Here is a 25,490-nt window from a genome sequence, read left to right on the forward strand (position 1 = left end):
AAATAAATAAATAATATGGACTGCAAAAGGGTATTTAGTCGTCCTGTGCATATTTTTCTCCTCTTGAAAGGTTACATTATACTGAGTCTTAGGGTATTATTTCAGAGTCTAACACATTAATAGAAAAGCTTTCAAGAACATTCCAATCAAGAAAGCACACTTCAACAATCCATACAACACAAAGAACCTACATAGTTAACCCTGCTCATAAGCATACAGACTACCTTGTTCTGACATTTATATCAGCCTACTCCACAAAACACTGTCAGCAGTACATGCACTCAAGTTTAGAGAAGGATTTTCTTGAGACTGCGACTTCAATTTGGTTTACATCAAAGGTGAGTGCTAAAAATAAACCTTTAAGACATTTTAAAAATCAAAAGGATAAAAAACCATATTGAAATTAATGCTTCAGAAAGCAGTTAGCACATGTTCAGAACATTTGGGACAGTTTTGTGCAAATAAAAAGAAACGCTAGAAGAGCATCAGAAGTCTACCTAAAATGTGGTTAACATGAGTAAATCTAAAGAAAGACAGTGTCTAATACAATCTAATACAGTATTGTGTATGTAAAAACCAGGGACGTTTAACGCAATAATTTTTAAAGTGAGTATCATCCTAGGGGCTCCTATTCTAGAGCTACAAAAGCCATTTTGATTCCAGTGCTCTACTAAAGCCTAGTGAAGGGTGTCAGGACAATTTCCCCCCTCAACCAAGGGGTTTTATTTCCTTTGGAACATCAGGGAATGCTCCAAATACAAATAGGGTATTGGGTGGGCTGACCTGCATCATAATAAAGTTTAGTCAACTTATAGACAGCTCACTATATATAAAAATATCTCAAAACGGTTCAGTTAGAGACTATAAAACAAAGAGTATTTGTTTGCACAGCAGAGGATTTTTATTTCATATTTGGGGTCAGGAAGGACTGACTAACGATCTAGGAACTTTAAGAAGATAAGGTTGATTCTACTTTAGCTTATGACAGACAGAGCAATCCAAATGCAAGGAAGCCGACGGAAGGGGAGCTGGCAGGGGAGCCAGCGGAAAGCACCGTGGGACCCTCTTCCTGCTTGGGAGCTGCAGGCCTGGCTGAATGCCAGCTCCGTTGGGAGCTGTGTGCACGAGCTGACTGGGAAGCACCAACTCCCATGAATCGGCCTCCCAGGTAGTAAGTGCTCCCCATAGAGGCCCATTATACATTTTTTACTCTGTGAGCCAAAAGGCCGGCAGAGTTCTGGGTGGAGCAGGACCCAATAGAGGGCTTTGAATGCAAGGAGGATCCTGCATAAGTCCCCCCTGTGGCTCCTCCCCCACCACACTCCCAGAATGACCCATTTTCAGGGCTTCCACTGGATCTCCATCCACCAGGCTGGCCGTTCCTGGCAGACCCCCAGTGGTGCCGACAGACTCCTGGTGGCGCCATGGCTCAGCTGCAGCAGAGTGCTTCTGCCAGGAGCCTGCCAGCGCCGCCATGGATAACCAGCATCCAACTCATCCCAGCCCATCAGAAAGGTGAGTTGGACTGTGCTCTTAACTAACTTTTACATTCTAAAAAAGGAGGTATTTTGATGTTCGTGTCTCCCATGGTATGCCGTGGTCTGGATTATGTAGATGTAACTGTAAGCAGGTTGCTATGTGGTTCAACCTTAGGGCGAGAAGTTGGATTCAGGAACTTGCTGGTACTTTCCCACTGTATAATTTGATGAAATGGTGATGTGCGCTCAGAAGTGGTACAAGTTCAGCTATAATAAAATGGCCATAAACTCATCTATTTTTTTATTTTTTAAAATAAAGCACATTCTTAATTATTTCATCCCATTTCCAGGTTATCTTACCCTCAATTAACATAAAAGCAAACTGGATGATCATATATTAAAACATGCTACAAACTTCCTTACCTTGAATATACCAACCCAATCTTTTTGGTGAGGACGTATATAGGGAGTCAGAGTATAACGGCATTCAAGGTGCACATTAGGAAGGTAACTTTTTGCTACATTTTGAAAGATGACATGTGCAAAATTTGAAGTCTGCAGGGCACCACTTGAAGATGGAACTTCTTGAAAGGATGACATAGTTGCTCTGTAAAATAATGTTGAAATTCCTATAAAAGTGTTTGAATGATTCAAAGTTTTAGAAGTACAAACTACATAGAATTTCTAACCACCCTTACTCAGAAGACTGCAGGGCGGTGTATAAAAGTACAAGCAAATTTTTAAAGCATGCAAATACACATTAAAACCCACAAACATAAGATACAAGACAAAATAAAAACCACAACATGCTAAAAATAGAGCACAATTCCAAAAATTATTTAGAATCTAAAAAATCAGTATAGGAAGTTAAAACATGAGAAAGATGCCTAGATAGTTTGTGGTGTTCTCATTTCCATTTTAACTGTTCACCGAACACACAGTATATTAAGTGGGCGGGATGACAAGGCCTCCATCACATCATACCATCCACTAATTAATACTGAATATGAATATTGAAATTCCCAGAACCAGCATCCTTTTTCTAACACCACAGCCTGCTAAGCAAGGAGACTGATGGTCAGCAGGGTGGCTGGTATACCAGCAGAATTGCTAACCTGTCTTAACCCGTGGTACAGAAACACAAGACATGGCTGAATTAGTTTCCCAGTGCTCATTAGTCAGAGATGGGGAACATGTGGCCCTCCAGATGTTGTTGGACTATAACACCAATTATCCCTAACTATTCATGCTGCTAGCTAGGGCTAATAGGAGTTGGAGTCCAACAACATCTGGAGGTCCACAGGTTATTCTGATCTGTCATAAAATGATGTGATGTTTAAGGGTTAACAGAGCCAGATTTGCAAATGGCATCAAATTATTGAGGAAGGTGAAGGTGGCCTGTGAAGAGTTCCTAAAAGGTATCTCCAAAATAGGTGAATGGACAACAAAATGGCAAATAAGAAAAAAAAAAAGCCAACTTCCTATAGTCTGAACCAGGGCTGTGGAGTCGGAGTCGTGGAGTCAGAAGCAATTTTGGGTGGACTCGGAGTCGGTAGAAATGTACAGACTCCGACTTAAAAATAAAAACTTATAATATTATAATAAGAAATGGCCCACAAACTTGGTGTTTCTCTGGAAAGAGATAGTATTAGAAAAATAGTGATTGAAGAAGTCCATAACCAAAAGGAAGAACTTAAAAAAACTCTCAAGGGACGCTTTGTATTTCTTAAAATGGATGCCTGCACATGTCACAGAGTGAACTATTTGGCCATCAATGTCCGATTTGTTTGTGACAAGAATGAAATAGTTACCAAGACACTGGCAGTAAAACACACAGAAGCTCATCACACCAGCGAGTTTCTCCAGATCTTAGTGGAAAAGGTTCTGCAAGATTATGAACTTAAAAAAGAACAAGTTCTTTGTATTGTAACTGACAACGCTTCAAACATGCTAAGTACAATTAAACTAATGAATGCAGATAATGAAGGTGACCAACAGCTAGAAGAACACTTCAGAGATATAGGAATGTTTGAAATTGAAGAGCATGCTCCTGCAACTGAGGAACTGAGGAACAAACTGAAGTTGCTACAGAAGAACAACAAAATTTGTTATTACTAGTTAATATACATTTGCCATTTATGAAGGAGTTTGAGTCGGAGTCAGACAGTAGAAAAACAGAGGAGTCGGAGGTTTGGTGTACAGACTCCACAGCCCTGGTCTGAACTGGCAGTGACTAATAAGGAAAGAGATATTTGGCTCCGCGAATAGCATACTGAAAACATTGGCTCTGTTCACAGAAGCAATGAAGAAAGAAATTCTCATGCTAGGGATCACAAGAAAAGGCACTGAAAATAAAAGTCTATGCATAATGCCGTCTGCATTTGGTGTACAAATTTCAACACCCTGTCTCAAGGATGATGGTGTAGAGCTGGAAAAAACACAGAGGACAGCAAAAATGATTGGAATAATTCTCCTAAGAGACAAAGCTAAAATATTTGCAGCTTATTTAGAAAAACACAAGGTTTATAAATTGTGCATGTGCAATTGGAGAATCAAAAAGTGTTCTCTCTTCAATATTAAACATCAGGGTTATCTAATAAAATGGAATGGCAATAGACTTGGGACAGACAGAAGAAAAGTACTGCCTCACACAATACTGGTGATGTCAGTTTTCTGGAAGTTTTCAATAGAAAATTGGTAATTTGCATTGAAGGTTTTTCAGTTTGCATTGCAAAATGCTTCCATGACCTAGAGAGATATTTAATTTAGCATGTTTATTACTTGTATTTAATAAACAAAGCTAAACACTTTGAAACTGCCAAGCTTACCTAATATATTTGCAGTTAGCATCTAAAGTTACTAATGAACAAGAAATGGGAAAATTTCCACAAAAAAACAGCACCGGAAAATGCTGTACAATACATTAAGAGCTTATCAAATTTGCTGCCAAAGTACGTGGTCATGATCACTAGTCTAGATGGCTTTATATCAGGGGTGAGGAGCTTGTGACCCTTAAAATGTTGAACTCTGACATCAGCCCAGAGAGGATGGATAATGGTTAGGGAAGATAGGAATTGTAGTACCTTAAGGTAGTCCACCATTGCTTCAAAATGAGCGTGGGAAATCATGGGAAGAATTCATCAATGGCATTAGTCACTATGGCAATATGGAACCTCCCCATTCAGAGGTATGAATGTTTGTTGCTGGGAAGCCACACTGGAAAATTTGTTTTGCCTTCTGTTTGTGAGCTTCCTGGAGGCAGTTGGTTGCCCACTGTGGGAAACAGCCTGTTGGACTATATTTGGACTGATTCAGAGATAGCCAATGTGGCACCTTCCAGATATTTTTAATTGCAATTCCCACGAGTCTGAGACAGCATGGTCTGTTATCAGGAATTATAGGAGTTGTAGTTCACAACATGGCACCACCCACAGCATCCAAACAAATGTGAACCACAGTAATCAGGCTGGTTTATCATGAACTAGCTGATCTATGTACAAGGAAGCTGACAGGCAACTCTCCACCATGTTCCATAGATCAGTATTCTCAGACTCCACTGAGGAATAGCAGAAAAACTTCCATAACTTCATAAAGCTATGCTCCTGCAGGAGCAAATATGGAAGACATGCCCCAGAGGTTTGACTAGAGACCTTCTTTTTACTATGAAAAGGGCTCCAAACCATTTTCCTCCTACTGTATGTGATTAACAGCACAATCCTGTACAAGAATCCTCAAAAGTCCCACTGAGTTTAATAAGGCTTATTCACAAAACTGTGTTATTTCCAGTGGCTGCTGTTATGACTGGTCACTGATTATCTTGTTTCATTAGAAACCTTAAATAAAAATGTCACACCCTCTGCATTTTATAGACCTTTTGTCCCTGCTTATAATTCCCTCTATATCCAGGTGAAGAACCTCCGTGGCGCAGAGTGGTAAGCGGTGGTAACGCAGCCGAAGCTCTGCTCACGGCTGGAGTTAGATTCCAACAGAAGGAGGAAATCGAATCTCCGGTAAAAGGGGTCAAGGTCCACTCAGCCTTCCATCCATCCGTGGTTGGTAAAATGAGTACCCGGCATATGCTGGGGGGTAAAGAAAGGCCGGGGAAGGAACTGGCAATCCCACCCCATATATACGGTCTGCCTAGTAAACGTCCCAAGGCATCACCCTAAGAGTCGGAAACGACTTGCACTATAAGTGCAGGGACACCTTTACCTTTATATCCATGTGTAAACCAAATAGAGATAATACTTCATATATTCGAAGATGTAAGTTCTACTTAACTAAAGCTTAAGCGACAATAAATCTGTTCATCTTGGAATGCAGATTACTTGTTTTACGGGATATTAGTTCAAGAAATAAGAACTCAGATAGGATTTTTAAACAAATGTTCCTGATATCATCTGACTCAAACTGCCTACGATGTGGATGCTTTATAGAAAATTAAAAACATGTGGATAACTTGTACACATCTATCATAGCTGAGTAAGCAAAAGTTAATATAGCCCGTATATACAAAAACAACTCTTGAAGTGCAGTATCAAAACATATGACCAAACATGTTTCAACAAAGTCTTCTTCAGTGGTCAGTCAATGTACAAACAACAAATATACAATTCAGCATAAATCTATGTAACAATACAATTCACAGCACAACTCCATTTAAAACTCTAGAAATAAGATCTGCAGATTTCTTAAATGACACATCAACATATATATAGAAAATATTATCCAACTATGTGGGCATTATAAGGCTGTCATCTTAATTTAAACCAATTTAATAAATTATTTAGTTCTAAAGTCAACACAAGAATTTAAAAAATGCTGTAACTCTGTTTTATCCCAGCATTCTATTTTGGTGTGGCAGTTTGTTGGGACATACTTTTTTGTTTGTTTTGGTTCTTTATATCATCACAATCTCTCCATAAAGTGCATTAAAAATCTAAGTGTATTTTAATTCTGTGCTGAAGAAATTAGTTTTTTATTTCCAAAAATACCATCATTGTGTCCTTATCTGAGCATATATCTGTGAAACTCAAGTCCCTAACCCAAGGCAATGTTCTAATCTGATTAACTCTTCAAGAACTTCTGCCATTATCTTGAGCTGTCTGCAAACAAGAGCTTAACATTATACCTTCAACAAGAAACACCCCTGTACTTTTTAAACAAATGCTTGCAACATCCAGTTTCAGGAAGGTTTTTCCATGCTTCAGACGCTTGCGTATTAAATTGGAAATGCTAATTGGTCCAAATAAATTAACTTGCTTCCAGTCACAATTCAGAGTGCTGGCTTTGGTTTTGGTTTTAAATGTTGTGTTTTTATTCTTTTTATGTACGTCGCCTAGAGTGGCCGTTAACTCGGCCAGATAGGCGACTCAGAAATAAATTTTTTATTATTTTATTATTTTATTATTATTTATTATTAGAACTTTAGCAGTGCAGTCCTATACGTATCTACTCAAAGTTAAGACCCAGTCAGTTCAATGGGGTTACTCTCAAATAAGGGGGTATAGGATTGCAGCCTTTATCAGGGTTTCTAGACAGTTTTTCACTTAAATATTGATTTTGATACTGTTACCGCCACTTAAAAAGCAGCTTGTCAACTGTTACATTTCTATCCAGATCCTAGACACCATTCAGTATTAAATCAAGGGTTGCCTCTCCCTCACTAATTGTTCTAAAGTACAATTATCATAGTGACATTTCATCTCATTTCATTTCCTGAATGTATATGTACCCAGTCAATGTGAGCATAATTGAAGTCACCAATTATCACATTTTCTATTTTTGGCTGCACCGCTGAGTTCTTTTTCCATGTTGAGATCACCACCACAGCTTTGGTCTGGAGGAGAAGGTATGTCCTCTACATTATATTACTTTTTTGGCATAGTATTCCACCCACAGTGGATTCTGTGAATGAATATCCTCCCAAGATTTACTGTTTACTGCACTCAGTGTCCTCTTTTAATAGAGCAGCATCACCAACCGTGCAAACTACTCTTTATATGTTTTATATCCAAGACTAACTTCATCCCATTGACTAAAACCATTCAAATCCTAATAAATGCACCTTTTTTGTTTCCATTACAAATAAAAACACTGAAAAGGAATGTTTTTCAAGTTCACTCCAAATCAACCTTCTGAAGACAATAAGTTATCCAAGCTACTTAGTCCACTATTCATTTAAGAAATAGCATTTAGAAAAACATGACATAACATGAAATATCAATAGTTGTTTGTTCCAAATAAATATGCATATAGATAGATGTACAGTAGCATTTCTAACAAAGATACAAAGTCACCCACCCATCCTGCCACTTGGATATATTAAACCCATTTCAACAAGCGAAGATCACTACTCTGTCTGGAAAAGAAATCTAGGACACCAATATTTCTACTTGTCAGCAAAGAGTAACCATAACTGTTTTGCTTGTTAAGTACCAAAATCCCTCAGGAGCTTGCAAACAATGGCTTGCCAAAGTTGGGAAAAGTGAAAGTTGTTTGGGATCTAGAAGGCTGCTTGTTTACCTAGCTCACAACGAGCGGATTTGAAGGGAGGAGCTGAACCACAGCCAAGAGAATAAATACTGTGACCAAAGAGACTTAGAATACACTATTCTTTTCCTTCATTTCCTACTACAGACAGAGACTGACATGTTATTGGGGAGAGTCAATATTCTATCTGCTCCTTTCCCCTCGAAAGTTACTCCAGCAGGGAGAAGAAAACAGCACTTCACACGCCCTCCCCCCCACATGTGCAGCAACACTATTGCTTCGAAACAACCCTGTGGGATATCCGAAGCAGGTCCACCTGATCAACATCCACGCTTCCTGCAATACAGTTTTCTCCTTCTGCAGACTAACGACGCGAAGCCAGCACTCCTTTTCATAACCCTCTCACAGCTTACGTAACACCCCACAAGCATCAGATTAAGCAAAAGGAGAATTTCAACGCGTTTCTACCATATGCACACACTCCAAACATACAGTGTCACATTTGCCGTCCCCCCTCTACCCTTCCCCCCCCACACACACACCCAGCGTAACCCTGGAATCCTTCGCCCACCGGCTAATCCGCCCCTACAGCCACTCCCCCCGCGTTGTAGCCATCTTAACGCTCACACCCCCTATGACCCACTACTCACACTATAAGCAGCAGACCCCGCCCCTAAATCACCTCCACAAGGGCAACCGCTTCCCCCCCACTCTCTCACGAACACACTCATACGTACCCCCCCACCCTTTTCGTTCTGCTATAACATACAACGGTCGGCCAACTCCCCTGGAGAGTGTCACTAAGACAGACAGCCAGATAAGAATGGGCACAGAGTAAGTTTACCCCTACACTTAACATGACCGGGAAGGGAGTTACAACGGACAGAGACAGACTGGGCCTCTTACCTATTAGGACGTTGGACACCTCAACCGCACCGACCCGCAGCCGCCTTCCATGCGTCACTTCCGGCCTCCGTACGTATGCGCTTCTTCCTTACACGTGACAGCTACGAATCAGTGTGCGCACCTGGCGCGTCATGCTTTAGCCCAACTCCTCCCGTCCGTCCCTCCTTCGCCGTGCATCCTTCATATGTCTGAACTTGACTGCCAAAGATAGTTAACTACTGCTAAACTGCAATCCTGCGCTCACTTGACTGACGAGGATAACTTCGGTCGCGTATTAGGGCCAACCTAAATGTCACAAAGTCGTGAGCAAGTTTTGAGTCCATCAAAACTCTTAATCAGGCTGGATGTTGTGGGTGGACAAAAACCTGGGCATGATTTTGTTGCCCCAAAGGCTGTTTATAACAATCTGAAAATGGAGTGCGGCAGGAATTTTGTATATATATAAAATAAAGACAGTTATAAACTATAGAGTTCTGGGAAGCAACATCAAGTCCAAGTCCCGCCTCCCCGCCAGTTCTCTGCCTGCACATTGTTCCTGGATGCCAACCTGGCATCGTTGACAACCTTTGTACTTCACTGGGCGAGTGGTGCAGTTTCTCGAATGCTTAATGAAAAGCTGTACAGTGTGTGTCACTGGGTGATGAGCTGGAACAAATGCTGTATTTAATGTGTGCTGGGTGGAAAGTAGAATCTGTCTCCCTCACTATTGACTGTCAGGAGGAATTTGAAGACATTCCTGTGTACCAGGTGAAGGGAACTGTTCCTGGCAACCCAGAGATCACTGGATGAAATAATTTTTAACTTTTCACTGTTGTTAAATTGTTTTGTTGTTATGTTTGCCCCCTTGGCTCCTTCAGGAGGAAGTGCAGTATCTAATTCAAATAATACAGTAATAATGATGTAATATCCTCAAACCAATGAAATGGAATTCAGAAATGTTGAGGGAGAACGAGTCCTGCTTGTTATCATCTGTGTAGAGGACAGGCAGGAAAACTGACTGTGACAGCACCAGACCGAGTGGAAACATAGGGAGATGGAAGTAATCTCTTCTGAATAATACTTTATTATCCTTGGACTGTTAAAACAACACATCAAGAGCTGATAACCCTAAACATGTTGCATGGTTCCTTGAGACTTTAAAAAAATCCATATGTATAAATATAAATAAAAGCCAAAGACTGTTGCAATGGATTGGCTTCAGCAATGTTTTTCTAACTCCATTGTTCCAATCAAGCCCAAAGATACAGACAAGCTACAGGTCAGTGCTAGAATAAATTATTCAGGAAGAAAAAGCAGAAAAAATAAGAGTTTTCTACTGTTCTAGTGGAGGAGTAGAAGGAATAGCAGAAAGTGGGGGGTCTGCTGCTCTTTGCCTTATAATTTTAATATTTCACATTTTAAAAAAGGAAAAGAACTAAATGTACAGTGACGCCTCTTCCTTATACACAAAATTTGGATGCAAAGCTAAATCACTTGATATACTGGGAGAGTAATGAACATTTCTAAACCAGTTGTGATAACTAATGTGGCTTACCATTGGATTTTGCTCCCACTCTGCTCCTTCGGGGGTAATGGTAATTCTGTTTAGATTTAGGTTTGTTCAATTTATATATTGCTTCTGACTACAAAAAGTCTCAAAGTGATTTACAACCAAATAAAAAATACAATAATAAATATCACATAAGCATGTTAAAAACACATTCAGAATACATTACCATAAAAGGGTTCATCCCAGTCATAGCCACCCTAGCGAACCTAAGATGAACACCAAAGCTAGATAATCAATGGGTTGTCCAAATGCCCAGAAAAACAAAATTGTCTTTTGCCTGATGCTGAAATGATGACAAAGTTGGTGCCAGGTGGGCCTCCCTGGGGATAGCATTCTATAAATTCGCAGGTGGGGGGGTGCTACTACAGGGAAGGGCTCTTCTTTCATCGCCATCCTTTGGATCTGCCTCAGAGGTGGCACACAGAAAAAGACATTAAATGGCAATCTCAGGATCTGGGCAAGTTCATATGATAGGAAAAGATGGCCCTTTAGTTATAGGGGTCCCCATGAAACCAGTGCTTTAAATTGGGTCAAGAAACAAATTGGCAGCCAGATTCAAACTGGTTTTATATGTTCGTGTTTTCTTGTTCCAGTTAACAGTCTAGCTGCCTCATTCTGCGCTATCTGCAGTTTCCAAACTATGTTTATTTATTTATTTTATTTTATTATACTTGTATACCGCCCCATAGCCAAAGCTCTCTGGGCGGTTTACAGTAACTAAAAACATTAAAACAAATACAATTTAAAATAGATCTTATAAAAACAATTTAAAACACAATTTAAAAATTGAAACGGTATAAAACACATGCTAAAATGCCTGGGAGAAGAGGAAAGTCTTGACCTGGTGCCGAAAAGATAACAGTGTTGGCGCCAGGCACACCTCATCAGCAAAATCATTCCATAATTTGGGGGCCACTACTGAGAAGGCCCTCTCCCTTGTTGCCATCCTCCGAGCTTTCCTTGGAGTAGGCACCCGGAGGAGGACCTTTGATCTTGAACGTAGTGTACGGGTGGGTTTGTATCGGGAGAGGCGTTCCATCAGGTATTGTGGTCCCAAGCTGTGTAAGGCTTTATAGGTCAAAACCAGCAACCTGAATTGAGCTCAGAAACATACAGGCAGCCAGTGCAAGCGGACCAGAATCAGTTTTATATATTCGGACCATCTGGTCCCTGTTACCAATCTGGCTGCTGCATTTTGCACAAGCTGCAGTTTCTGAACCATCTTCAAAGGCAGCCCCACGTAGAATGCATTGCAGTAATCTAACTTGGAGGTTACCAGAGCATGAGCAACTGAAGCCAGGTTATCCCTGTCCAGATAGGGATGTAGTTGGGCCACCAACCGAAGTTGGTAGAAGGCAGCATATTGTAGTAATCTAATGTGGAGGTTACAAAACACAGACCACTGAATTCAGGGTACCCGTGCTGAGATAGGATTAAAGCTGGTAGAAGTCACTCCATGCCACTGAGACCACTTGTGCCTCTAGGGGGCCGAAAGACAGTCACCCAATGCTATTCTCTAAGAGCGACCCTGGAGATAGGATCAGAACCACTGTAAAACAGTGCCTCCAATACCCAGCTCACCAAGTCGGCCCAGAAGGCTACCATGGTTAATGGTATCAAAAGCCGCTGAGAGATCAAGTAAGAACAACAGGGTTGCACTCCCCCTGTCCCTCTCCCGATAAAGATCATCCATCAGGGCAACCAAGGCTGATTCAGTCCCGTAACCAGGCCTGAACCCAGACTGGGATGGGTCAAGATAATCTGTTTCATCCAAGAGTACTTGCAGTTGATGCGCCACAACCCTCTCAGTCACCTTCCCTAAGAAGGGGGTATTTGCAACCGGTCGGTAGTTGTCACAAACCAATGGGTCCAGGGTGGGCTTTTTCAGGAGTGGTCGGATCACCGCCTCTTTCAAGGCGGCTGGAACCACTCCCTCCCACAAAGATGCATTGACCACACCCTGGATCAACTTGGTCAGACTCCCTCTGCAAGCTTTAATAAGCCAAGAAGCGCAAGGGTCGAGAGGACACATTGCTATGCGCATCATCACAAGCACCTTGTCTATGTCATCAGGCCGCATCAACTGAAACCGTTCCCAAGAAGTTGCAGCAGACGTTGCACTGGACACCTCATTGGGGACTATAGTAGATGTGGATGGGGCATCAAGACTGCTATGGAGGCGAGCAACTTTACCCTCAACATGCCTTGCAAACAATTCACAATGGGCCTCTGAAGGGTCTAAGACTCCATTTCCTGAAGTTGGTGTCAACAGACCCCTGACAATACGGAAAAGCTCCACTGGACGGCTACTTGAGGATGCAATGGAGGCAGAGAAGTGGGCCTTCTTTGCTGCCCTAACCACCACACAGTAGGCACGGCTATGATGTTTCACTTGTGCCCGATCAGCCTCACAGCATGTCTTTGGCCACTTGCGCTCTAGTCGTTGTCCAGCCTGTTTCATTGCCCTTAGCTCACTGGTGTACCAAGGTGCAAGCCAGGCTCCATAGTGCCGGAGAAGGCGCTCGGGGGCAACCGTGTTGAGAGCCCGACACACCTCGTTCCACAGCGTGACAAGGGCTTCAACAGGGTCACCTGCTCTATCTACTGGGAACTCCTCCAGGGCATTCAGGAACCCAGTGGATTCCATTAGGCTCCGGGGTGGACCATCTGAATCTGTTCACCACCCCTGCAGGGAAGGATCGGAGCCATAAGTCTAAACTTCACCAGGAAGTGATCTGACCATGACAGTGGGGAGACATCCATCCCCCCCATCTCCAAACCACACCTTCCTTCATCTGGAGCAAAAAACAAGTCAAGGGTGTGCCCTGCCCTATGTGTTGGACCTTGGATTTCCTTTGAATGAAAGAGATGAGATTATACATATTTCAATAAATAAATGAGAAGAAATGTAAAGAATATTAATTTATAAGCATGGTAGTAATACAGAGGTAGGTAATCTTTCTTTTTTACATCAAGAGTTGTATTGCTGCGGGTGGGTATGGGTGGGGAGCAGAGGTTCAGAGGTTGCACAACAGTGGAGGGTGGGATCAAAGCCAAAAGTGGGCGGAAATACCACTTTTCTTTCTCAGCCACCCCCTCCCCCCCTCTTTTGTGCTGTGTGGCAGGAAAAGACACTTCTCTTTTACCCAACCTAAGCAAGGAAACACAGCAGGAGGAAGCAACACCAACAATTTGAAGGGGGGGGAAACCACCTGGCAGTTCTGGAGAGGGGATGGAGAAGATGCTATGGGCTGGATGGAAAGGCTTCACAGGCTTCCTTCATCTAAGAAGCTGGAGGCTCATTGGTGCCAATGGAAACTTTTTTCCCTAAACTGAACTGCAACATTGGGGGCAGGGATTAAACCTCCCCTTCCTGTGTGCTATATGTTGGAATGTATGAGGTTCAATTCCAACTTGTGGGTTGAGGCTGCATGGGGTTAAAAAGGGTAGCTAGAGAGGAGACCTCTTGGTTGCTAGGCTATACCTATCCCTTTGATCTCCTGCTGTCTCTTCCTGCCTGCTAGACTGATATGCAAAGGATGTTGATCCCAGTTCCTTCCCTCCTTCTCAGTCTTTTTCTTTCTCGAGAGGGGAGCAGACATCTTTCCTTTGTCTCTCCCTCTCATCCAGCATGAGGGCGAGTACTGAGCTCAGTGCTCATTGCTTCAACTTAGCTAGTTAGCTAGATATAGGACTCTTTCCTATCAAACATGTACTTCCAAAATAAAGTAGTTATTTCTTATTTTACAGCCTAAAGCCTCTGTCTGACTAATTTGCAGGGAAGGTAGAATCTTAGCAAAGATTCAAACACACACACATAAGCTCGCTCAAAACTCTCCATTCCGCTACGCAACTCTGCAGGATCCTACAGGACATTGGGCCCAGCGTCCTATACTATAGTCCCAATAAAAATCCCCCTTACACCTGTAATTAAATACAGAAAAAATGACGTGTGCAGGTGATATAATGAGCATCACGTGTCCTTAGGTCTTAACACCAGTCCTTTGTTTCGGTCAATGAGATGATCTGCTTATAAGGCTCACTCACCACACAGAGTTAACTTGCAGGATTCACTGCCATAATATGGCGTGATAGTCACTAGCTTGCAATTAAAAAGGGAATAGAACAAAGGATTAGACGCATCCATAAAGAATGGGTCTGTATCGGCACAGCAGCTATTAGACATGAGCCTAGCATGTTCAGATATAGAGGCAATTTATCTCTGCATATCTTGGAGACAAATGGCTGTGGACTCAGCCAGCAATTACCATGGTTTAAAACAGAATCGTACCTCAGGTAGACCTTTGGCTTGATACAGCAAGGCACTTATGATCTCATGTAAACATTTACACCAGAGGTGAAGAATCTGTGGGTCGTCAGAAGATGTTGGACTCAAACTCCCATCAGTCCCTGCCAACTTGGCCAACAGTCAGGGTCCCAAAATCACTGGAGAGCCACAGCCAAGCTTCCTCATCCTGGTTTACAGTACTAACAAAAAATAGCTCAGAAACTAGATTCAGTAGCAAGCATTGTGCATTTAAGGATCTTAATCTGCCATATTTGAACCCTGAACTTAGAATCATTATTGAACCAATTAATAACCAATTTGTTTTGAAAATTAGATCTAGCAATACAGTATTATATACTAGAGAAAGTATCCAATCTAGCCATACATATATAACAAATGTTAAATATAACCAATACATTGGGGGAAAGTGATAGAGAAAATGTATTCCACAGCATATTTGGCAAGAATCCCCATACCTCAATACTGTTGAACACTAAAATAATGAAGCTGGCATTATTGCCTTAAAGATACAATGCTTCATTGATGGAAGAATAGATTTTAAGCCAATTAAAGAACAGCAGCCATCCTACTACAGGCAAAGCAATGCTTGTTAACAGTTCGTTTTTGTGACACAGTTTTCAGCATAATCATTTCAAAAAAAGCCTATTTAATGCTTATGAGTATTTTGAAATCTCTTTTTATAGACATTTTTAGGCATTGCTTTCATATTGAAAGGTATTTTAAATGTTATGGGGACCCATATATTTAATATAGGGGAAGAAAAATGTTATAGTGCGTAGAAATAAGTTATGCAGTTAACAAGAAATGAATGCCTCCATTTAAGTTTTCAAAATCTTTCCATTTCTTAAAATTTATACAAATCTGTTTGAGCATCTGTATTATTAATGGTAACTCTATAAATACTGTGGCTCTGTAGACCCTTTTGGAGCATTTTTGTTTGTAATGGCAGTTTAACACAGTAGTAAGCTTTCGTAACTCTTTACTTGAAAGAAAAAACAGAAAGCCAGCAAAATCTTTATAATTCATTAATACCCAACACAGCATTTTAAGCTTTGTGCTAATTTCTCACACATCAACTAATACATGTCAGTGCTGAAACATATGGTCATGCGAATCTGAAACAAAAGTTTAACTAATACCTGATTTGTAGTTGTAATCTGCAAATGCTTGCAATCAGAAGCTGCATTTTCAAGCACAAAATCCACAAGGAGGCCTAATCTGGGAGAAGATAATTCTAATTTCATGGGTGCAAAACTATACATCTATTTCCACGGTTTGTTATGAAAGTTTCTGGTAATATTTTGAATCATTTCCATCGTAAGTGTGGGTATCTACTACAAAATGATGCCCATCATTTAAATTTTTATATAAAAATGCAGAAACTTTAAATGGGAAATATTTATATCCAGACCCCTTTACAGTATTATCAAGTGCACCACTTACCTAAGATGAATACAGCAATATTCCCCTATAGTTCCATGGACTTGGAGAGGCACAACTGACTACAACGCAATCCTATTCATGTTCACTCAAAGGCAAGGCTGCAATCCTAACCCTGTTTACGTGGGAGTAAGTCCCATTGAACTCAGTAAGATTTGCTTCTGAGCAAACATTGTTAGGATTGTATTATAAATTCTGCAACAGAACTTACTCCCAAGTACTGTAAGCAAATAACTCTCACCTGCGACTAAGGATGCAATCTTATATCCACTTACTTGGAAGTAAACACTATTGAACTCAGTGGGACTCAACACTGAGTAGGCATGTAAGAATTGCACTATAAAGCCCTAATAAACCTGGACATGCCTTCAAATAAACATGCACAGGGTCGGGTTGCAGGAGAACTGGAGGAAGGAACTATCTTACACATGTTTGTTTGGAAGTAAGTTCCACCAATTTCCATGGGGCTTACTGCCAGGTAAGTGACCCTCGAATTGCACTTTCACCCACAGCTTTCCATTGCAATGGGGAGGGGAAAGTTCCTGCGTAAACGAAGGGATCACAGGCTGCAAGAGGAGATTCAGCTGATAAATGTTTTCCAGAGATTAGCGCATTTCAGTAGTCTCCCTTCTCTATTGCTCATTCGAACAGCAGAAAGTTGGTGCGCGATAACAGCTGCGTCAGGGGAGAGACCCTTGTAGTAGCACCACGCCTGCCTCTAAAAAAACACTGCTCTGCTACCGAACTTGGGTGTGGGAGTGTAGCCATGACAGGTCATAGCCTGGAGAAGGTGTGATTTGATTGGTGTTCAGCTACCTATGGGAAACTGTGGTTGGCTGATATGGCCGCTACTCCCCTTCCCCGCCTCCTTCCGCGTTCTGCAGTCGCAAGTAGAGAAGGGGAAGGAGCCGAGGAGGTGGCGTCTAGTGGAGGTCATAGAGTGGAGGCGGGGAAGCAGCATGGCAGCAGCTTTAATGTTCAGAGTCTCCGTCAGTTTGTTGCACAGGCAAAGGAAGGTCTGTGCAGGCAGTGTTGCAACGGGTAAGGAACGTCGGGCTGGGATCAACTTTGCTGCATGGATGTGCTGGTTTGTGAACCCTTGCATAAGATGGTCGGGCCTCCTTATAAAACTGAGGGGACAGATATTGTTACTGTTTCCGCCCCCGTTCCCTTGTCACCTCGTGAAAACTGTTATGTTGAGGCTGCCTAAGCTTATTAGTGCTTGAAAATAGTGACAGCTATATAGGTAAGTAGTAGATAGGTGAAAATTTGTATGTAAGCTAAAGATATTCTTGGTTTAATTATGACATTAGAATATTTGGTGTGTGCGCTTCTTCATATTTGCCTCTTTTTAACTCCTCAGCTGAAGCTTGTGTGGGCATACATGATGTTGATCAGTGGCTCCATGGAAGGAAAGGCTTGTGACTTGTATTTTACACCATTTACAAGAATTGTATATGCTATTAAAACCAACATGAGTTGTAAAATTATACTGGACTAATATCAGAATGTATGTCAGTTTAAGAGAAGCTAATGTAATAAATGCTTCATCTATTTTATCTATACATTTACTTAAAATAACATATGTGGTGTTAAAACAGGCCACAAAAGTTTATGTGGCACTAATCACCTAAAGTATCAAGTTCGTGGTACTTGTAATCTATGCTTTTCACATAGTAAAGGTTATTTTTTCTTGCAGAAAACTAGACATTTCCTTATTGTGATAGGTACATTTTTATACATATATGTAAACCTTGGTATACTTGGGATTAGCCTTGTTATACCATGTACACAATTCATTTCTGTGAAGTTAAGTATAGCCATGTGGATTTGCACAACTGAAATTAGTGCTAAAGCACAATCCTATGCATGTGTATTCAAATATAAGGCCCATTGAGTGCAATGGGGTTTACTCAAAGGTAAGTAGATCTAGGATTGCAGCTGGCTGATTTCTTACCTTTAAAGGGGCTATGATAACTGAAAGCTTCTATTTGTGTCTGTCCTAGTTGGGTTATTGTTATGTGCCTTCAAATCGATTATGACTTATGGTGACCCTATGAATCAGTGATCTCCAATAGCATCTGTCATGAACCACCCTGTTCAGATCTTGTAAGTTCAGGTCTGTGGCTTCCTTTATGGAATTGATCCATCTCTTGTTTGGCCTTCCTGTTTTTCTACTCCCTTCTGTTTTTCCAAGCATTATTGTCTTTTCTAGTGAATCATGTCTACTCATTATGTGTCCAAAGTATGATAACCTCAGTTTCATCATTTCAGCTTCTTGTGACAGTTCTGGTTTAATTTGTTGTAACACCCAATTATTTGTCTTTTTCTCAGTCCACAAAGCTCTCCTCGAATACCACATTTTCTCTTATCTAGAGATCAGAAATACCATGGTCTGAATGATCCTGACTTTAGTGTTCAGTGATACATCTTTTTATTTGAGGACCTTTTCTAGTTCTTTCATAGCTGCCCTCCCCAGTCCTAGCCTTCTGATTTCTTATTGTCTCCATTTTTGTACTGTGCCAAGGTATTGATAATCCTTGACAAGTTCAATGCCCATTGTCAACGGTAAAGTTACATAAATCTTCTGTTGTCATTACTTTAGTCTTATTGACATTCATCTGTAGTCCTGTTTTTGTGCTTTCCTCTTTAACATTTATCAGCATTCATTTCAAATCATTACTGGTTTCTGCTAAGAGTATGGTACCGTTTGCATATCTTAAATTATTGATATTTCTCCTTCCAATTTTCACATCTCCATCTTGGTCCAATCCTGCTTTCCATATGATATGTTCAGTGTATAGATTAAACAAGTAGGGTGATAAAACACACCCCTGTCTCACACCCTTTCCTATTGGGAACCAGTCGGTTGCTCCATATTCTGTCCTTACAGTAACCTCTTGTCCAGAGTATAGGTTGTGCATTAGGACAATCAGATGCTGTGGCACCCCCATTTCTTTTAAGGCATTCTATAGTTTTTCATGATCGACACAATCCAAGGCTTTGCTGTAATCTATAAAGCACAGAGTGATTTCTTTCTGAAATTCCTTGGTCAGTTCCATTATCCAATGCACGTTTGCGATATGATCTCTGGTGCCTCTTCCCTTTCTAAATCCAGCTTGGACATCTGGCATTTCTCGTTCCATATATGGTAAGATCTTTTGTTGTAGAATCTTGAGCATTACTTCACCTGCATGGGATATTAAGGCAATAGTTCAATAATTACTGCATTCCCTGGGATCCCCTTTCTTTGGAATTGGGATGTATATTGAACACTTCCAGTCTGTGGGCTATTGTTTACTTTTCCATATTTGTTGACACATTTTTGTCAAAATTTGGACAGATTCAATCTCAGTAGCTTGTAGCAACTCTGTTGGTATGCCATCTATTCCTGGTGATTTGTTTCTTCCAAGTATTTTAAGAGCAGCTTCCACCTCACATTCTACAATTTCTGGTTCTTCATCATACGGTTCCTCTGTGAATGAATCTGTCATCCTGTCATCTCTGTTATAGAGTTCTTCAGTGTATTGCTTCCACCTTCCTTTTATTTCATCTGGTCAGTCAGTGTGTTCCCCTGTTGATTATTCAACATCCCTACTCTTGGTATAAATTTCCCTTTAATTTCTCTAATCATTTGGAATAGAGCTCTTGTTCTTCCCTTTTTGTTGTCCTCTTCTATTTCTATACCATAACTATTGTAATAGTTCTCTTTATCCCTACATACTCATCGCTGTATTGTTGCGTTTAGTGTTATAACTGTGTTTCTTTCTCCTTTTGCTTTTGCTTTCCTTCTCTCTCCAACCCATTTTAAGAGTTTCTTCAGTCATCCGTTGAGGTCTTTCTCTCTTTAAGTAGAGGTATTGTCTTTTTGCATTCTTCCCTGATAATGTGTCTGACTTCACTCCATAGGTCTTCTGGTTCTCTGTCAACTAAGTTTAACGCCTCAAATTTGTCCATTATTTGATCTTTATATTCTTCTGGGATGTTATTTAAATTGTATTTCGGCATTATGATTACTTTGTTCTTTAGCTTTACTCTGATTTTCAATATCACCAGTTCATGATCTGTACCGTAGTCTGCTACTGATCTTGTTTGCATAGAAAGTATGGAACTTCTCCATCTTCTGCTACCAATTATATAATCAATTTGGTTCCTATATTGACCGTTTGGTGATGTCCACGTGTACAGTCATCTTTTCGGTTGCTCAAAAAATGTGTTTGCAAGAAACAAATTATTGGCTTCACAGAATTCAATAAGTCTTTCTCCTGCTTCATTTCTGTCTCCTAAGCCCCATTTCCCCACAGTTCCTAGTTCCCTACTTTTGCATTCCAGTCCCCCATGATTATCAGCACATCTTGTTTTGGTGTGTGATCAATTTCTTCCTGTACTTCTGCATAAAATCTCTCCAATTCCTCTTCTTCTGCATTTGCCGTTGGAGCATAGACTTGGGATGATGGTTGTGTTAATAGGTTTCCCATGAAATCTCATTGATATCACTCGTTCAGATCTTGCGTTATAGCTCTTAATTGTTTTTGCTACATAACTTCTCACTATTAAAGCAACCCTGTTTCTTCAAAATTTCTCTTTTCCTGCATGCCATATTTTGTAGTTGCCTGATTGAAAATGTCCCATTCCTGTCTATTTTAGTTCACTCACGCCAAGTATTGTAATGTTGATACTTTCCATTTCTTGCTTGACTATTGACACCAAATATTGGTTACTAGTGACACCAAATATTAATTTAAAAGGAAATGCTTTCAACCTGTTTATCTGTCCTTAATTAATTCTCTTGGTGTATATTTTTCCATTCTCTTTGATAAGGAGATCTGTGCTCTTAAAAGGTTTGCATATTCTTTTACCAACAAAAGCTGTCTTTACATAAACTGGCCTGTTCTATAGGGTGGGTAAAGCTATAAACATTCAACATTCAGTAATGATGGTTTAACCTCCCAAGTGACTTAAATCATTAGTATCTTTAAGCAGAACAATATGACTGCGTAATAGCGAATTTCAATACAGTAAATGTGTTCTCAATAGAACTTGTATAGAATGATGAAAAGTTATTATTATTATTATTAAATTTTATTTATACCCCGCCTTTTGGCCAAAGACCCTCAAGGCAGCTTACAAAGAAAAATAAAACACAGGTATAAAAGTGTGATATATGAATGTGAAAGGTCCCTGATACAAACGTCCTGTCTGTCATGAATTCATTCATTGGATTTTGGTAAGACATATTTCTCACTTCTACCTTTAAATCTTACTATTTTTATTTTATTAAATTTATATCCCACCCTTCCTCCCAAAGTAGCCTAAGGTGACGAACACATCTGTAATAAAAATACAATTAAAAACATTCTTAAAATGGTTAAAAACATCTAAATACAGTGAAACATAATAAAACATGTGACTAATTATGTGTCTGAATAGGCCTGCCAAAACAAAAAAGTTTTCAGCAGGCATCTAAAAGAATACAATGTCAGTAAGCAAGGAGCTCCAAAATGCATGTTCCACCACACTAAAGGCATACCTTCTTACGAACACAGAATAGACATTGCGTAGCCGTTGTAGTAGAAGTGCAGGTTCTATAGCCTGAAGTGATTGAGTCAGCACGTATGTGGTAAGGCAGTCCCTTAACTAAACTGGTCCCAAGCTGTTAAGGGCATTATGTACTAGTAGTAACACCTTGAACTCAGCCTGGTGGTTAACGGGTAGCCAGTGCTGATCTTTGAGCACAGATACAATATTTTGACAGAGACACACCCATAAACAATTGTGCTGTAGCATTCTGCATTAACTGCAGTTTCTAGACCAAGTGCAAGAGAAGCACCACATAGAGTGTATTGCAGTAGTCTAGCCTTAAAGTTACCAATGCCGGAACCACTGTGGTCAAGCCATTCTCATCCAGAAACAATTGCTTATACTAATACTGGGTTACTTGTTGTAATGGTTACTAGGAAAATATATATGAAGCGCTTTGAGCACTGTAAAATTGCTGTATAAACTGTGAGTTTTATTATATATTTTTTGCTAATAGCTGCCAATGTGTGTCAAGAAGTGTTTTGATCTGATTAACAGTATGTATTGTCCTATTTAACACGACACACTTGCTCTTTACACAATTAGCATGTTGTTCACCTTGCAACGTGAAGTTCTTTTTCACTTGCTTTATGCTTCTCAGGGTTTTCATTAATAAGAGCAGCATTAAAATTGACATCCAAAACATGGTTACTAGTGAGTAAGCCCCATGAGTATTTGTTGTTGTTATATGCCTTCAAGTTGATTACGACTTATGACGACCCCATGAATCTTTTTGGATATATTCAGAGGTGTTTACCATTGCCTTCCTCTAAGCCAGCCTTTCCCAACCAGTGGGCCTCCAGATGTTGTTGGACCACGACTCCCATCAGCCTCAGCCAGCATTGCCAATGGTCAGGAAAGATGGGAATTGTGGTCCAACAACATCTGGAGGCACACTGGTTAGGAAAGGCTGCTCTAAGCCAACAGCACCCGGTATTGCCAGGCCGTCTCCTATCCAAGTACTAACCAGGCCTGACCCTGCTTAGCTTTCGAGATCAGCCGAGATTGGGCGTGTTCAGGGTAGTATGGCTGTAGGCCTCCATGAGTATAGTGGTGACCTTTGCATTTGAGTAAATGGGAATAGGATTGGTGCTGCACACTTCCTTTTTTTGGGGGGGGGGGCTTACAACAGACTTAAGTTTATCTATGAAGAATGACTTTACTGTCTTTACTGTCCTTTTGTTTTTGTCATTCTGAGCCGTTCTCTGACCAAGTAGTAAGATACTATAAATATTACATTTAAAAAACAACAACAGTGAGCATCTTCAACTTCTGTAGCTCAGCATTGAATGACATGATATGCATGTCCCAGGTTCAGTCTCTGGCATGTCTAAATAGTGCTGGGAAAGCTTCTGCCTGAAATCCTGGAGAGCTGCTGCTGCCAGTCAGTGTAGACAATGCTGAGCTAGATTGATTGATGGTTTGACTCTGTATAAGTCAGAGCTTCCTGTGTTCCTGTATTTTTAATTCAGTTTAGTACAGAGTGAAAATTAAAATAGTTCGTAAGACACATGTTTTCATGAAGGTTGGAATGAGCATTTGCCCTATTTCCAATACTCAGACTATGAGTGCCATTGTTTATGTAGCCAAAACACCATCACCCATGCACAAGAGGGAGTGTCAGCAGGCTTGGAGTCCTAAGCTTTGCCAAAAAAGTTATGGGAGGAACCCTATGGTAGGGAAAAGCTCCAAAACAGCTCATTGTGAAATGAGTATTGTGGGGGGTGGGTTATGGAAAAACAGTGGGAGGGGGATGGAGTGGAGGGGATGGAATCCTGAACATCAGTACTCCATATCTTGTTGTAAGTCCCACTTTTACTATACTAGAAACATTATGTGCGAATTGCTGAGATAGACAATTTTAGCACTATTTTTGTTGTGGTACTCTTTAAGTAGTAAAAGTTGCTTCACCTTTTATTTCATCAGAGCCACGCAAAATGGGTCGCAAAATAAAATCAGTGCAATAACAAAACAGTATAATACATGCATAAAATGATCAGGCATCTTTTTCAGGTTTTAGCATAACTGAATTACTTCGTGTGTGTGCTGGCCAACTGTATGTGGGCATGCACACTCATACATATACACATGCATAATATGAATGAAATGTTTTTTATAAAAAAAAGATAGGTGGCCTAATCCAGTGTGTGATTTAAAAAAAGATACAAAAGGTATTGTATATGGGATTTCTATTACTAGATCCCAGTTGCTTGATGCCTCACACTTGCATCTGGTCACTGGGTTGGAGGGTCCTTGTTGGTGGAGCAGGATAGTTCACAGAATGGGACTGGTGGACAAACACTACTGACTCATCCTTCCTTAGAGGAACAGAATACAAGCATACAAAACAGAACAAACTCTGCAATTCACTTTATCTTATGTAGTGTGTATTGCAGAGAAGGTTGCTCTACATAAAATGACTATGTAGTAAATGACCACAGTGAATCTGCAAATGAGGGTGAGCCATGTGGAACAGAACATGACCCAGATGGGGGCACTGATTTTTTTCCAATTTCTCTGTCAGTGACCATCTGCTACCTTTTTGCTCATTACGCTCCCTATGTTTGCCTTGTGTCTGTACAAGCAACTGGGCAGCCTTCCAAAATGGAGGTAGTGATGTTTCAAGGATGAGTCTGCCATGCAGACAACCAGCAAGGCCTACAATAGCAGCAGCAAGTAGGAGGTGAGTTATGGGTTAGCCGCTTTTTTCCTCATAGGGATCCCTTTGCCTTTCCAGAGTATACCCCAGTAAGCTATTCAAAATGTGCATCAAAACACAGCAGAGATGGTGGAAGCTGCACTTCTGACCCTATTGTCTGTCATGTGGCTGCCACTGGGAGAGAAGCCCACAAGAACCAAGAGACTGGCACCCCTACTGCTGTGTTTTGCTGACCGGAGTCACTCCATCCCTTGATCTTGTTTAATAAAAACTGCCTATTTTAGCTGTGTGTCTCTTTTTCTGACCTCTTTACTCACCTCAGCTGTCTTTAGAATAGGGCTTCCACATACTGGAACTCTGGTGGCGATTTCTGTAACATGGGGTGGGGAAGCTGTGGCTCAGTAGCTATTGTTGGACTCCCACCTGTCATCATCCCCTGCCAAAAGGGCCAATGGTCAGAGACAATGGGAGTAGTAGTCCAATGACAGATGGGGACAGAGTGAGGAAGGCTGACAACATGAGTAAGAAGCTGGGAGCGCTATCTGGTTACTTCTGGTGGAATGATAAAATCGGTTGGGGAAACTGTGGCCCTCCAGATGTTTTAGATTCAAGTTTCCATCAGCCCTGGCCAGCATAGCCAATGGTCAGGAATGATGTGGAGTAGAACGTGCTTGGTATGTGAAACTGTCCTAGTTTCAGTCCGTTGTCATGGTCTCACAGAAGAAAGATACACATGTACACACAATCCCTGATCCAGTGCGGTGATGCAAGGGCCAAATTATCCATTCATAGCCAATCCCCTTCATCCCATCCAGCCATATCTTCTCCATGCTTCTTTGAAGGTTCTCTTTTCCATTCCAAGACCCTTGGTATCAACCTCTCCACCATCACTTCACATTTGGCATGGTGGGAATGGGGAGCCTGTAGTCCTCCAGATGTTGGACTACAACTCCCATTAGCCTCAGCTAGCATGGTATGGTGGGAATTTTGGTCCCAACAATATCTGGAGCAGCATGAATCTCTGTTCTGTATGTCCCTTCATCTGTGTGGTTAGCGGTGTGCTCTGTGAAGTTTGAG

At 40.9% G+C, this 25,490-nt stretch overlaps 2 protein-coding genes and 1 pseudogene across 7 annotated transcripts in view; 1 reads left to right on the top strand and 2 right to left on the bottom strand.

Annotated features, from left to right (window-relative positions):
* TAX1BP1 (Tax1 binding protein 1) overlaps positions 1-16,202 on the bottom strand; it is a 76,024-nt gene extending 59,822 nt beyond the window's left edge. The window contains exons 1-2 of one of the 5 annotated variants that reach the window (XM_061587616.1): positions 16,178-16,202; positions 1,902-2,085 (exon numbers count right to left, since the gene is read on the bottom strand). In XM_061587616.1, the coding sequence (XP_061443600.1) occupies positions 1,902-2,078 (177 nt within the window). In that variant the 5' untranslated portion in view covers positions 2,079-2,085; positions 16,178-16,202. Of the gene's footprint in view, positions 1-1,901; positions 2,086-7,212; positions 7,377-8,541; positions 8,606-8,707; positions 8,815-8,876; positions 8,987-16,177 lie in introns of those variants that run through there. The other 4 variants (XM_061587614.1, XM_061587612.1, XM_061587615.1 and 1 more) reach the window with 4 other exon arrangements.
* An 832-nt stretch (positions 16,203-17,034) lies between these two features.
* HIBADH (3-hydroxyisobutyrate dehydrogenase) overlaps positions 17,035-25,490 on the top strand; it is a 116,673-nt gene continuing 108,217 nt past the window's right edge. The window contains exon 1 of one of the 2 annotated variants that reach the window (XM_061587618.1): positions 17,035-17,215. In XM_061587618.1, the coding sequence (XP_061443602.1) occupies positions 17,134-17,215 (82 nt within the window). In that variant the 5' untranslated portion in view covers positions 17,035-17,133. The other variant, XM_061587619.1, reaches the window with a different exon arrangement.
* LOC133365755 (5S ribosomal RNA) lies at positions 22,673-22,791 on the bottom strand (annotated as a pseudogene).

Source organism: Rhineura floridana, chromosome 10 (genome assembly GCF_030035675.1).
Source record: "Rhineura floridana isolate rRhiFlo1 chromosome 10, rRhiFlo1.hap2, whole genome shotgun sequence".
Taxonomy (NCBI): Eukaryota; Metazoa; Chordata; class Lepidosauria; order Squamata; family Rhineuridae; genus Rhineura; species Rhineura floridana.